At 66.0% G+C, this 14,362-nt stretch overlaps 1 protein-coding gene and 1 long non-coding RNA gene across 2 annotated transcripts in view; one reads left to right on the top strand and one right to left on the bottom strand.

Annotated features, from left to right (window-relative positions):
- DSCAML1 (DS cell adhesion molecule like 1) overlaps window positions 1-3,704 on the top strand; it is a 117,511-nt gene extending 113,807 nt beyond the window's left edge. The window contains exons 30-33 of the mRNA XM_054176087.1: window positions 170-322; window positions 1,109-1,303; window positions 2,283-2,594; window positions 3,232-3,704. Coding sequence (XP_054032062.1) covers window positions 170-322; window positions 1,109-1,303; window positions 2,283-2,594; window positions 3,232-3,704 — 1,133 coding nt within the window. The remainder of the gene's footprint in view (window positions 1-169; window positions 323-1,108; window positions 1,304-2,282; window positions 2,595-3,231) is intronic.
- Window positions 3,705-10,474: 6,770 nt separating this feature from the next.
- On the bottom strand, window positions 10,475-11,870 carry LOC128898876 (uncharacterized). Its single transcript, XR_008463009.1, has 3 exons — window positions 11,735-11,870; window positions 11,004-11,114; window positions 10,475-10,537 (listed from the first exon to the last, which is right to left on the bottom strand). It is a non-coding gene; the product is annotated as an uncharacterized LOC128898876 (long non-coding RNA).
- Window positions 11,871-14,362: the final 2,492 nt, after the last annotated feature.

Genomic DNA, 14,362 nt, shown 5'->3' with positions numbered 1-14,362 from the left:
CCCCCCAGCTATCTCCTTGTCCAGGGTGGGGGATAGTGGAGAGCAGCCAGGCAGAGTTCCAGCCCCACAGGTCCCAGGGTGCTGGTGGAGCTCCTGGCAGCAGGGATCCCGGGGTGGGTGCTGAGCACGGGCTGGAGAACAAGCTCTGAGCTGTGACCTCTTCCCCCAGGGGACGACAAAGCCACCATCCCGGTGACGGACACGGAGTTCAGCCAGGCGGTGAACCCCCAGAGCTTCTGCACGGGGGTCTCACTGCACCACCCAGCACTGATCCAGAACACAGGGCCCCTCATCGACATGTCCGACATCCGCCCTGGCACCAGTGAGCAGCGGGGCTGGGCTGGGGGCGGCGGGGGGCGCTGGCAGCTGCGGGCACCCTGGCAGCGCAGGGGTGGCGTGGCTGGTCCCTGGCAGCTGCGGGCACCCTGGCAGCGCAGGGGCGGCGTGGCTGGTCCCTGGCAGCTGCGGGCACCCTGGCAGCGCAGGGGCGGCGTGGCTGGTCCCTGGCAGCTGCGGGCACCCTGGCAGCGCAGGGGCGGCGTGGCTGGTCCCTGGCAGCTGCGGGCACCCTGGCAGCGCAGGGGCGGCGTGGCTGGTCCCTGGCAGCTGCGGGCACCCTGGCAGCGCAGGGGCGGCGTGGCTGGTCCCTGGCAGCTGCGGGCACCCTGGCAGCGCAGGGGTGGCGTGGCTGGTCCCTGGCAGCTGCGGGCACCCTGGCAGCGCAGGGGCGGCATGGCTGGTCCCTGCCCTCTCTGGAGGAACAATTCCTGTGCTGCCAGAGGGGGCAGGGGTTGGCACAGGCTGCCCAGGGAGGGTTGGAGTCACCACCCCTGGAGGGGTACAAGAAAGGTGTGGCCGTGGCACCTGGGGCCATGCTTTGGTGGCCATGGTGGGGTTGGGTCGTTGGCTGAGCTGGATGAGCTTGGAGGCCTTTTCCAGCCCAATCCTGTGGTTCTGTGTCCCCTGCCAGCGGGGTGCTGGGGCCCCAGCGCCGGCCATGCCCTAAAGCAGCTGTTGGTAAGGCAGGAGGAGTGTGGGGAGTGTTGGCACAGCGTCCTGGCTGTCCCTGGTAGCGACCTGCTGTGACTGTGCCACCTCTGTGCCCTAGACCCCGTGTCAAGGAAGAGCGTGAAGTCTGCCCACAGCACCCGCAACCGCTACTCCAGCCAGTGGACCCTCACCAAGTGCCAGGCCTCCACCCCGGCCCGGACCCTCACCTCGGACTGGAGGACAGTGGGGTCCCAGCACGGCATCACCGTCACCGAGAGCGACAGCTACAGTGCCAGCCTCTCCCAGGACACAGGTGTGCCAGCGCTGCCAGGGCTGCTCCCAGCGGGGGGCTGCCAGTTTGGGGCACGGGGGGGATGGAGCAAAACTAGAAGGGGAGAGATTGAGATGGGATGGTAGGAAGAAGCTCTTCCCCAGGAGGGTGGTGAGAGCCTGGCACAGGCTGCCCAGGGAGGTGGTGGCAGCCTCAGCCCTGGAGGTGTTTGCAGCCAGGCTGGAGGTGGCTGTGAGCAGCCTGCTGTGGTGTGAGGTGTCCCTGCCCGTGGCAGGGGGGTTGGAGCTGGCTGAGCCTTGAGCTCCCTTCCAGCCCTGACCATTCTGTGGGAGTTGTTGAGCTCCAGGTTAGCTGAGGAGGCTGCCTGGGGGTGGGTGCAGGCAGGGCTGGGGCTCTGCTCTCACCTCACAGGATGTTAGGGGTTGGAAGGGACCTCCAGAGATCATCAAGTCCAAGCCCCCTGCCAGAGCAGGACCACAGAATCCAGCACAGGTCACTCAGGACCCATCTAGATGTGTTCCTGAAAGCCTCCAGAGAAGGAGACTCCAAACCTCTCTGGGCAGCCTGCTCCAGGGCTCTGGGAGCCTCACAGTGCAGAAGTTCCTCCTCCTGTTGAGGGGGAACCTCCTGCGCTGCAGTTTCCATCCACTGCTCCTCAGGGTGCAGCTGAGCAGAGCCTGGCCCTGTCCCCTGCCTCCTGCTCCCCAGACATTGATTGACATTTATTAGATCCCCTCTCAGCCTTCTGCTCTCCCCCCTAACCCCCCCCAGGGCTCTCAGTGCCCCAGGTCCCCTCAGCATCCTTGTGGCCCTCTGTGGGACTCCCTCGAGCAGATTCCTGTCCCTCCTGAGCTGGGGAGCCCCAAACTGCCCCTCCAGGAGCGTGGTGGGGTGGGGGGATGGCTCCTCAGGCAGCGGGGGGGGGGGCTGCAGGCATCTGAGCGAGGCAGGGAGGGCAGGGCCGGCGCCCGGGTGGGTGACAGGCGCTGTGCCCCCGCAGACAAGGGCCGGAACAGCATGGTGTCCACCGAGAGCGCCTCCTCCACCTACGAGGAGCTGGCCCGCGCCTACGAGCACGCCAAGCTGGAGGAGCAGCTGCAGCACGCCAAGTTCGAGATCACGGAGTGCTTCATCTCCGACAGCTCCTCCGACCAGATGACCACCGGCACCACGGACAACGCCGACAGCATGACCTCCATGAGCACCCCCTCCGAGCCGGGCATCTGCCGCTTCACCGCCTCCCCGCCCAAGCCCCAGGACAGCGAGCGGGGCAAGGCCGTGGCCGTGCCCATCCCACACCGTGCCAGCAAGAGTGAGTACCCCTGGGGCTGGGCACTGCCTGCGGGGCACAGGCCGCCCACGGAGACGGTTCCTGTGAAGGGGGAGGGAGGCTGGGGCTGGGCACTGCCCACCTGTCCCTGCCTGGCACAAGCCACCCAAGGAGATGGTTCCTGTGAAGGGGGAAGCACAAAGCACCTTCCTCTTCCACCCCACCCTTCCAGCAGCTTCCGTCTGCCTCCCTGGGGCTCCTGTAAGGCTTTCCCTTGGGATCCTGACCTGACTGCAGCAGGATCTGCAGAGATCCTTCCCCAGCCTGGAAGGGACTCCCACACCCCCTGCCTGGAGGTGTCCAGGGCCAGGCTGGATGAGGCCCTGAGCAGCCTGGGCTGGTGGGAGGTGTCCCTGCCCCTGGCAGGGGGTTGGCACTGGATGATCTCTAAGGTCCCTTCCATGCCGCCCCATTCCATGGATCCACAGCTCGTGCCCACCCAGTGCCACACCTCCTCCCTCTGAGGCAGCCAGAGGATGCCACAGCCCAGGCTCTGCCAGCCGCCAGCGGTGGCACTCGGCCTGTGCCCCCCAACACAGACGGGTCCATGAGGGGGTCCTGGGGGGGCAGGCAGGCGCTCTCCACCCCCTCAGCTGCCTCCTCTCTTCCCCCCCGGCAGGCGACTACTGCAACCTGCCTCTCTACGTCAAGTCGGAGGCCTTCTTCCGCAAGCCGGACGCCCACGAGCCGTGCCCGGTGGTGCCGCCGCGGGAAGCCTCCATCCGCAACCTGGCCCGCGCCTACCACGCGCCGGCGCGGCACCTGACGCTGGAGCCCGGCGCCGCCAAGCCCCTGGGCCTGCCGCCCCCGGCCTCCGCCGCAACCACCTTACCTCAGAGGACTCTGCCCGTGCCCGGCGCCGCGCCCGGCCCCGCCGCCGCCGCCGCCGCCCCGGTGCCCGCCGCCGCCGCCCCGGTGCCCGCCGCCGAGCCCCCGGCCGCCCCCGCCGGCAGCGGCGCCGAGCCGCGGGTGCCCACGCACTCCAAAGTGGGGGGCTCCAGGGACTCGCTCCTCGAGATGAGCACGTCGGGCGTGGGCAGGGCGCAGAAGCAGGGGGCAGGAGCCTACTCCAAGTCCTACACCTTGGTGTAGGGGGTGGGGTGGGGGTGGGGGCTGGGGGAGGGGAGGCAGGGGGCCTGCAGCAGGGGCCTGGCACGGACCCTGCTCGTCCCTACCCCCCTCCCTCCACCACCGCCCACCCCCAGCACCACCCCTCCCCGGCGCCGTTTCTATTTAATTAACAAACTTGTAGATAACGAACTCTTTTGTATAAATGAAGCTATTTTCTTCTTCTTCTCCAAACAGAAAAAATCAAACAAACACAAAAAAAAAAACAACCCCACAAAAAAAGGAACAAACAAACAAAAAGAGCCTAAAACCCACCCCCCCCCACCCCCCACCCATCACCCACCCAAGCACCCAGGGGCACCGAGAGGTTTGCTGTGAGAGAGTTACAAATATAATCTATTATGTGACTTCCAGAGAGAGAGAGATCTCAGCTCATTGTGGAAGGGGCACGCAAAGACTCAGCCACTTCCTTCTCTTGGGGTTCCCCACCCCCCCCTTGCCTTGGTTATCTTTTTGGGGTTTTTTTTGGGGGTGTTTTGGGGTGGTTTTTTTCTTTCCCCCCCTCCCTCCCTGGCTCTCGGGGGTGGCTTGGCAGAGGGAAACGTCTCGAGGAGCTTGCATGCTGGGGGTGGGGGGTTTTTTTTTGGACTGTTCTGATACCAACAGGAGTTGCTTCCATTTGCAAAATGCTTCCCTGTGTTCATAACCTTTTGTGTTTTGCCCCTAACAACACGAAGAAAAAAACCACCCAAAACCCTTCCACCTCCAGCGCTGTGCGCGAGGGGTTAGGAACCGGCTGGAGGCTGAGCCCACTGAGTGGGGGTGAATGGTGCCACAGCCAGCTGGCAGCCAGGCACCAGTGGTGTGCCCCAGGGAGCAGTGCTGGGCCCCAGCCTCTTTAACATCTTTATTGATGATCTGGATGAGGGCATTGAGTCCAGCAGCAGTGAATGTGCAGGTGACACCACGCTGGGGGCAGGAGTTGAGCTGCTGGAGGGCAGAGAGGCTCTGCAGAGGGACCTGGACAGGCTGGGCAGAAGGGCAGAGGCCAAGGGCAGGAGATTGAACACATCCAAGTGCCAGGTGCTGCACATTGACCACAGCAACCCCAGGCAGTGCTACAGGCTGGGGTCAGAGTGGCTGAGAGCAGTCAGGCTGAGAGGGACCTGGGGGTGCTGGTTGATGGTAGACTGAACATGAGCCTGCAGTGTGCCCAGGCAGCCAGGAGGGCCAATGGCATCCTGGCCTGCATCAGGAACAGTGTGGCCAGCAGGAGCAGGGAGGTCATTGTGCCCCTGTACACTGCACTGGTTAGGCCACACCTTGAGTCCTGTGTCCAGTTCTGGGCCCCTCAGTTTAGGAAGGAGGTTGACTTGCTGGAAGGTGTCCAGAGAAGGGCAACAAGGTTGGTGAGGGGTTTGGAGCACAGCCCTAGGAGGAGAGGCTGAGGGAGCTGGGGTTGCTTAGCCTGCAGAAGAGGAGGCTCAGGGGAGACCTTCTTGCTCTCTCCAACTCCCTGAAGGGAGGTTGTAGCCAGGTGGGGGTTGGTCTCTTCTCCCAGGCAGCCAGCACCAGAACAAGAGGACACAGTCTCAAGCTGTGCCAGGGGAGGTTTAGGCTGGAGGTTAGGAGGAAGTTCTACACAGAGGGAGAGATTGGCCCTGGGGATGGGCTGCCCAGGGAGGTGGTGGAGTCACCATCACTGAAGGTGTTCAGGAGGAGACTTGCTGGGGTGCTTGGTGCCATGGGTTAGTTGATTAGGGGGTGTTGGATGATAGGTTGGACACAGTGATCTGAAGGTCCCTTCCAACCTGGTTTGTTCTATTGGGGTGGGGGTGCTGCCAGCCAGGGCAGCCCCCAGGCCCAGCACCGTTCTGCTGCGCTGCAGGGGAGCTGGGAAGCAGCAGGGTGAGGCACAAGGCCTGGGGAATCCGGCACAGTGCCAGGAGTGGTGCCAGAGCTGCCCCCCTGCAGGAGCCCAAGGGAATGTGGCTGAGCTGTGCCAGCCTGCAGAGCACTGGGGTGGGATGGGAGCAGAGTTGGGGCTGCTCAGGCTGGGGAGAAGGCTGCAGGGAGGCCTCAGAGCTGCAGGTCAGTGTCTGAAGGGAGCTGCAGGCAGGCTGGGCAGGGACTGCTCAGGAGGGCTTGGGGTGGCAGCAGCAGGAGCAATGGTTTGAGACTGGAGCAGGGCAGGGTTAGGTTGGGCACCAGGAGGAAGCTCTGCACAGGGAGGCTGGGGAGACACTGGCACAGGCTGCCCAGGGAGGGGGCTGAGGCTCCATCCCTGCAGCCATTCAGGCTCAGCCTGGCTGTGTCCCTGTGCAGCCTGCTCTGGCTGGAGCTGTCCCTGCTGTGGGCAGGGGTTGGACAGGATGCCCTTGGAGGGCACTCTCTGAATGGCAGCACCAAGCAGGGCAGCCTGGCACCCACTGCCCCAGGTGGCAGACAACTGCTTACAGGTAAGTCCAGCCCAGGATGAACCTCGGTGCAGGACAGGGACCCACATCAAGCTTGGCTGGAAGGGGGAACCACTGCACAGCCCCCCCTGTGCCATGGCACAGCTCCAGCAGCACCAGGTAAGCACAGTGCAGCTGCAGGAGGGCCTGGATCTGGCCAAGCACAGCTCCCCAGCACCCTGCAGCACTGCATGGGAGCAGCAGGACAAGCCCAGCACCATTCTGCTCTGCTGCAGTGGAGCTGGGAAGCAGCAGGGTGAGGCACAAGGCCTGCTGAATCCAGCCCAGTGCCAGGAATGGTGCCAGAGCTGCCACCCAGCATGGTGAATTGTGGCACAGCATGGCACAGGGAGCCGTGGCACAGCTCCAGGGGCACAGCAGTGTGGTGAGGCAGAGCCCAGCCACCCTCCTTGCTAGGGCTGGGGGTAAGAAAACCAAAGCAACCAGCAGAGCCCAAGAGGAATCCAAGGCCAAACCAATTGCCTGGCACCAACCACCAGTTCCATCCTCCTCCTGCACAGCTGGCAGCAGAAGCAGCCAGCACCTGGGGCTGGCAACCTTCCCTCCCTCTGCTGCTTCCCAGGAGGCCAAACCCAGAACACAGACTAATAAACCAGCTTGGAAAAGACCTTTGAGACCCCTCCCCAGCCCCATCTCACCAACTGAACCACGGCACCAAGGGCCTCACCCAGGCTCTTCCTAAACCCTCCCAGTGCTGGGGACTCCACCACCTCCCTGGGCAGCACATCCCCACGGCCAGAGAGCAGCACCAGCACTCACCAACACCTCAGCCTCTGGCACCAGCCCAGAGCCCTGGGGAGCTCCTGGCTGCACAGCCACTTGACCCTCCTGCAGGGTGACTGAGGACCCTCTGGCTGCTCTGAGGGAGACCCAGGCCCCCACAGCACAGCCCCCCTCAGCTCCTCCAGAGCTCAGGGCTGTCTCATGCAGCTTTGCCTTCAAGCCAAGCAAACCCAGTGCTGCCCCTTCCCTCTCCCAGGCCAGCACAGGGACACTCCTCAGGCATCTGCCTCAAGATTTCAGTGCAGATCAGAGAGCAAAAAGCTTTACAGGGTGCAGAGAGCCAAGGGCCCAGCCCAGCTCCCAGCAGTGCCCCAGCTCAGCACCCATCCAGCACCTCCAAAATGCCCACCCCAGGCTGGGCTGAGGGCAGGGCAGGAGTGGCCTCAGCTGGGAGAGCAGGGGGTGGGCAGGAGGAGAGCACTCAGCACAGCTGAACATCTGTGAGTGCCCAGGACAGGCTCCCTCCTGCATGACAGCAACACTTCCCCTTCCCAGCCCCAGCAGCTGCACCCCCCTGGCCTGGCAGAGTGTCACAGTCCCAGCTGCCACCATTGCCCCCCAGACCCCCACCCACATCCCCTTCCCCGTGGCACTGGGCTCTGCCCACGCTGCTGAGCCCCCAGGAGGTGCAGGAGTGCAGTCCAGCCAAGCCACACCAGCATGGGAAGGTGCAGAAACCCCAAGCAGCTCAGAAGCCCCAGGAGCAGGGCAGGGGTTAGGGCTGGTGCAGAGCCCTGCCCAGGCAAACAGCCCAGGAAAGAGCTCTTCCAGCCACAACGATGCTCTGCTTCATCTGTGACCTCCATCTCCTGCTGCCAGCCAGCTCAGGCTGCCCCAGCAGAGCCTGGCAGCTCACAGACCCTGCCAGCAGCAGCCCTGCCCTCCCCAGGCACCCCACAGACCAGCCCCAGGCAGCAGCAGTCACTGAGCACAGGCAGCCAGCACACACAGCACCTGCAAGCTGAAGCAGGGCAGGATGGAGCCCTGGGAAGAGAGGGCTGAGGACATTTGTGGCTGGAGAGGACACAAAGGGCTGCAGGGGCAGAGCTCAGCAGCTCTGCACCAGAAATCCAGCATCAGACCCAGCAAAGAGGCTGCAGGAGCCACACTCCAGGGGTCAGAGCAGAACTGTCCACAGCCAGCAGCTGCTCACCACCATGGGACAGCACAGCACCCTCTCAGCACCCCCTGCTCACAGCTAACCTCCTCCTGCTCCTCTGCTGGCCCAGGGCTCTCTTTCCCTGCACCCTCCAGCAGCCAGCACTCAAAATCCAGGGTTAAACCCCAGACACTGCTGGGCTCCTGCCCCTGCCAGACTGGGAGCAGACCAAAGACCAGGAGTGGGTGGCAGTGGCACTAACCCAAAGCCCACAGCCTTGGGCCTGTCTCAGGAAGGAGCCTGACTGCACAGAGAGCCACAGGAGTCAGGGTCCCACCCCCCCTGCTCTGAGCCCAGGGCTCCCCACACAGCGACCTCCCCCCCAAGATCAGCTCATGGCTCACCTCCTGCTCCCTTTGCTGCCTGCAGCACATGCTCCTGGTGACATCCAGCTCCTGCTGTCCCCAGCTGCCAGGAGCAGGGCACAGAGGCAGCCCTGCCACCCCAGCTCCAGAGACAAAATGGAGGTGGCCCAGCAGAGGGCTATCAGTGAGCCAAACAAGTGCCAGCTGGCAGCCATCAGCCACAACGGCTCTCAGCTGTGGGGGTCTCCTCCCAGCCACACAGCTGGGGGCTCTTAGACTTGCTGGGCCCAGTGGGGGGCAGGCTGTGTCCTCCCTGGGTGCTGAGGTCCCAGGCTGGCTGTGCCCTGGCCCGGGAGGAGGTCACTGAGCAGCACAGAGGGCAGAGACCTACAGCTGCACACAGCAGGAGCTACCTAGCAGGGACAGGCTGAGTCACCAGGGCTGCACATCTGGGGGGGACAGGGCAGAGGAGGGGCAGAGCAGGGCACAGGTGGCTCTTGTGTCTACTTCTTCTCCTGCTTCTGCTGCTGGTACCTCCTGAAGTGGCTCTGGATGGTCAGCGCTGCCTTCTCAGAGGGGTCGCTGAGGAACTTGGTCTCGCTGCTGGCATCAGGGCTGGCACTGCCTGGGATGACACCAGAGCGTCACAACGAGCCCTGGGCAGGCTCCACTGGGCAGAGCAGGGCTCTGGCATCACCCCCAGCCTGCCCACGAAGCACCCACAGGCAGGAGGCCTTCCCTCTGCTGTGGAGGTGAGGGGCTGGATGTGCACAGTGTGAAACCACAGCTCCAGAGCTGGGAGTCACAGACTGCAGCAGGCTTGAAGGAAGCCTCCAAGGGCATCCTGCCCAAGCCCTGCCCACAGCAGGGACAGCTCCAGCCAGGGCAGGCTGCACAGGGACACAGCCAGGCTGAGCCTGAATGGCTGCAGGGATGGAGCCTCAGCCCCCTCCCTGGGCAGCCTGTGCCAGTGTCTCCCCAGCCTCCCTGTGCAGAGCTTCCTCCTGGTGCCCAACCTAACCCTGCCCTGCTCCAGTCTCAAACCATTGCTCCTGCTGCTGCCACCCCAAGCCCTCCTGAGCAGTCCCTGCCCAGCCTGCCTGCAGCTCCCTTCAGACACTGACCTGCAGCTCTGAGGTCTCCCTGCAGCCTTCTCCCCTCCAGCCTGACCAACCTCTTCAGCAGAGCTCTGCAGGGCCCTCAGCCCCAGGCTCCCCGCAGCACTAAGTCCTCTCTCTACACAGCTCTGCCCCCCCGAGCCCTCAGCCTCCCCCCTCCCATCCCCAGGCTGCTGCTCCCTTCCCCTCCCCACTCACGAATGGCTCAGCCCAGAGCTGGGCAGCACACAGCAGCCAAGCTGCCCAGGGGGAGCCCTCCCCTCCCCCCCGGCCCCAGGGAAGTGCTGTGCAGGTCGAGAGGAGCTGAATCAAAGCTGCTCAGCAGTGCTGCTGGGAGCCAGCCTGTGCTGCTGAGCCCCCCCCGGGCAGCCCTGCTGAGCCCCCCCCCGAGAGATGGCACCGGGAGAGCCACACAGAGCCCATGCTGGCACTGCTGCCTCCTGCCCTGGCACACTGCTGGCTGCCAGCCCTGCCCCCCACCACCACCAGAGGCTGGGGAGCTGCTGGGGCAGGCAGCAGCCCTGTGCGAGGGACACCCAGCAGAGTGGCACAGCACCACCAGCCGCGGGCACCGTGCCCTGCTCACAGGGCAGCAGAGCCCCCAAGGGAGGTGCCCAGGCCAGCCAGGGCTGCTGCTCCGTGGAGCAGGAAGGTCAGAGCCCAGCCCCAGGGCACTGCTTCACCTGCCGGCTGCAGAGCCCTGCCCGGAATAGCAGAGCTCAAATCCTCTTTGCTGAGCCCTTGGCTTCAGCAGGGGGGGCAGGGGGGGAGGCGCCGTGCCCAGGGCCAGAGGTGCTGCAGGAGGAGACCGGGGGGGGGGAGGCACAGCCATGCCAGCCCCGGGGGGCACAGGCTCCGCTGGGGCAGCCCCGGGGGGGGCCAAGCCATGCCAGCCCCCGGGGGGGGCCCACAGCCATGCCAGCCCCCGCGGGGGGCCCACAGCCATGCCAGCCCCACACTCACCTGTCTCTCCCGGCAGGGAGTGGATGCTGCTGTGCCGAGAGCTGCGGCCCCTCTGGGAAGGCAGGGAACAGAAAGCCAGCAGAGTTGGTTAGCCCTCGGGCACAGGTGGCACCCACAGCCCCTCCTGGGCCAGCTGGCAGGCTCTGGAGGACCAGGGCTGGTGCCCCCGAGCCTTCACCCCCCTCTCCTGTGGGAAATGGGCAGCTGCCAACCGATCCTCCTCTAAGGAGCACTCCAGAGCCCCGAGGTCTCCTCTGCATCTGGGGCAAAGCCTCCAAGGAGAGGCAGGAGGGAGCTGTGCCCCCAGCCCGGCTCTGCCAGGGGTGCCCATGGGCACTGCCCAGCCAGCAGGGACCCAGCCTCGGCTCAGCTCCTCAGCCCCAGTCCCTACCATGGAGCTGCAGCTCCTGGGGTCCAGGCCTGCTGGGGGGGTTGGTTTCTGTGCTGGGCACTGCCCTGCCCCCTGGCACTGCCCTGCCCCCTGGCACTGCCCTGCCCCCTGGCACTGCCCCCCTCACCTCGCTGTCCCGGCTGGTGCGGCGGCTCTGTGTCACACACTGGATCTGCCAGGGCAGGGGCTGGTACACCAGGTATGGCAGAGGCTCCTCTTGGAACAGGCTGGTGCCCAGCTGGCACCAAGAGGGTTTGCAGCAGGTGAGAGGAGAGACCACCAGAGTGAGCTGCTCCTCTGGGCACAGCCCCCTGCCCACCACCCACGGCGGCTGTGCCAGCTGGGGGTGCTCAGCCTCCTGGCACCACACCTGGGCAGCAGAGCTCAGGGGCAAGGCTGAGCCCACAGCTGCTGCCCAGGGAGGCACCAAGGGCCACACCATGGCAAGCAGAGCCCTCTGCCTCCCCTCCCTGCCCCAAAGCATTTCCTGTGCTCCCAGGCTCGGTCTGCACAGGCATGGCACTTGCCCACCAGGCTGGGCAGCCCAAGGCCCTGGCACTGCTGACCCCAGGTATGCCCCCAAGGCAGCACCAGGGGCAGCTTGCTGGGGATGCAGAGACCTGCTGGGCACAGCCCTGGGCACAGAGCAGCAGGACCAGACCTGCTGGGCACAGCCCTGGGCACAGAGCAGCAGGACCAGACCTGCCAGGCACAGCCCTGGGCACCCAGGGCATCCCCAGCCCCCAGCCAAGCCCACGTTCCCCCTGGCTCACCCCCTTCACAAGGTGCCCCCCACCCTGCCAGAAGGGGAGTGGGCAGCAGCCAATGCCCCCTGCTGCCAGGCTGGCCCAGACTCACCTGCCCAAAGGCTCTCACCACGAAGAACAGAGCTGTCATCAGGGTTGCCAGCATGGCTGGGCCGTGCCAGGGGCAGGCAGAGCTCTGGGGGAAGGAGCAGCAGGCTCCCAGCAGGCAGGGACTGGAGAGTGTGCCCCTGGCAGGCAGAGGCCAAGCCCCTTAATGAGCTTAGTGCTGGGCAGCCTCTTGGCCAAGCCCTGCTGCCTGTCCCTGGCTCTCTAATCAGCCTGGCTGCAGCAGGGCACTGCTGGCCGCCAGGAAAAGCAAATCCTCTCCTCCCCACGCAGGCTGCTGCGCATGCCAGGCTCCCCCTGCCAGCCTGCAGCGGGCACAGGGCTCCTCTGCTGGGCACTGCTTCCCAGCAGCCCCTCGCAGGCAGCCTGGAGAGCCTCCAGCCCAGGGGCACTGCCCCAGCAGCTTGCCCAGCACCACGGTGCCCAGCACCACGGTGCCCAGCAGGGCTGCAGGAGGCTCCACAGCCTCTCTGGGCAGCCTGCTCCAGGCCTCCAGCAGCCTCTCACCAAGGAAGCTGCTCCCCAAGCTCAAGGGAAAGCTCCTGGGTCCCAGCTTGTGCCTACTGCCCCTTGTCCTAGCCCTGGGCACCACGGAAAAGAGCCTGGCCCCTTCCTCGGGACCTCCACCCTCTAGCTACTGCTCAGCACTGAGCAGATCCCTTCTCAGGATGCTCTTCTCCAGCCCTGCACAGCCCCAGGGGCTCAGAGGTGCTCCAACCCCCTCCGTCCTGTGGCCCTCTGCTGGGCTCTCTCCGGCAGTTCCCTGTGCCCCTGGGGAGCCCGGAGCTGGACCCCGGAGCTGGACCCCGGAGCTGGACCCCGGAGCTGGACCCCGGGCTGCTGGGAGAGGAAGAGAAGAGCACAGCCCCCAGCCTGGCTGGCTCCCGGCAGGACCCCAGCAGGCACAGCGCAGCAGCACCTGGGACACGGCTGGGGGGGTCCCAGCTGCTCCCAGAGAGCTGGAGACACAGCCCAGGCTGCTGGGGAGCAGCTCCAGGGCAAAGCCCTGACCCCCACCCATGCCCCACAGCCAGGGAGGGCTCCTCACCCCCACTCCCCCCCCAGCACCCTCACCCCCCCCAGCGCCCTCCCTGCCGGGCTGGCCTTGGGCTGCCCCAGCACGCAGCCCCCCCTGCCCTCGACTCGGAGCTCCGGAGCCAGCCAACCACTGTCACAGCTCCGTGAGGAAGGGCAGGACAGGACCTCGAAAGCCTTCTGCCGGCTGAAAGCCTCCCCGAGAGCTGCTCCGGTCGGGAGCCTCTGCCCTGCCGCTGCCTCCCCCGGCCAGGCTCTCGACGGGACAATGGGCACCAAGCCCCCGGCCGCCAGGGGCTCCGGGCAGAGCCCGCAGCGACCTTGGCAAGACTGAAGAGCCTGCGGGGAGGGAGCAGAGCCTGCGGGGAGGCGAGGGGGGAGCAGAGCCTGCGGGGAGGCGAGGGGGGAGCAGAGCCTGCGCGGCTGAGGGCTGCGGCGGGGGGGACACCCAACCCCCCCCCAGAACAGGCTGAGCTGGGGCACAACAGCAGCCACAGCTGCGCCCGGGGCCCGGACAGGCACAGGGAGGAAGCTGCAGCCCGAGCCGGGGCGCAGCAGGCAGCCCTCTGCCCCCCTGCCGCTGGGGCTCAGCACCCAGCGGGCTGCCAGAGGCTCCTCTGAGCCACAGCTGCCCCCAGCCAGGAGGCTGCAGGCGAAACCCTGCCGGCAGGAGCTGGGGAAGCAGCTTTGGCTCCATCCCTCCTGCTTCCAGCGGGACTCCGCCGGCCTTCCACCACCCCCTGCAGGCAGCTGAGCCCTGCCCCTTCGGCCAGAGCCGCTGAGGATTGCCTCAGCAGGGCCACCGGCAGCACCTCCTCCCCCGGGGCAGTGCCTGCAGGGCTGCTGGTGCTCTGCTGGCAGCCAGCAGGAGGGAGAGCAGGGCCCTGAGGGGAGGCTCAGGCTGCCCTGGCACAGAGGCTGGGCAAGCACCGAGACAAAGCAGCAAAACAAATCCTCCACAGACTCTCAGGAGAGGTTCATCAAAAATAGATCTCTGTTAGGTGGGAACAGCCCCTGCCAGGCTCCCAGCACCCAGGCAGCAGCACAGGAGGCCCTGCTGCACCCAGGGGGCACAGCACCAGCCCTGCTGAGCAGCACCCAGGGGGCAGAGCCAGCTGGCAGCAGCCTCCTGCAGCAGCAGCCTCCAAGCAGCAGGGCTGGGGAGGTGGATCTCTTGCAGAGGGGATCTGAAAAGCAGGCAGGGGACAGGGCAAGGGGGCCAGCATCAGATGGTGGAAGGAGACAGAACCAAACACCACACTGCCCCCTCGGCAGCAGGCAGCCCCAGCCCCTCCTCCTGGGCACCCTCTGCCCCCTCCCAGCATCCCAGGGGGCAGCTGCTGCCCCCTGCCTGCAGCCTCTGCAGGGGAGCCCCAGCTGGGGTACAAGTCAGGTGCCAGCAGCCAGGCCACAGGAGCCCTGCTCTGCCAGGGGCCCAGCAGAGCTGCTGCAGCAGCAGCAAGGGCAGGCCCCAGGCTGGGCACAGGGGGCTCCTGCCCAGCCCTGCTGTGAGCAAGGAGCCCCAGCTGCTGAGCAGGGCTCTGGTCCCTCCCCAGGGCACAGCAGGACGCAGCTGGGG

Source organism: Dryobates pubescens, chromosome 34 (genome assembly GCF_014839835.1).
Source record: "Dryobates pubescens isolate bDryPub1 chromosome 34, bDryPub1.pri, whole genome shotgun sequence".
NCBI classification, from domain to species: domain Eukaryota; kingdom Metazoa; phylum Chordata; class Aves; order Piciformes; family Picidae; genus Dryobates; species Dryobates pubescens.
Note: the sequence above shows the minus strand (reverse complement) of the source record. Positions and strands in the feature narration are given on the sequence as shown.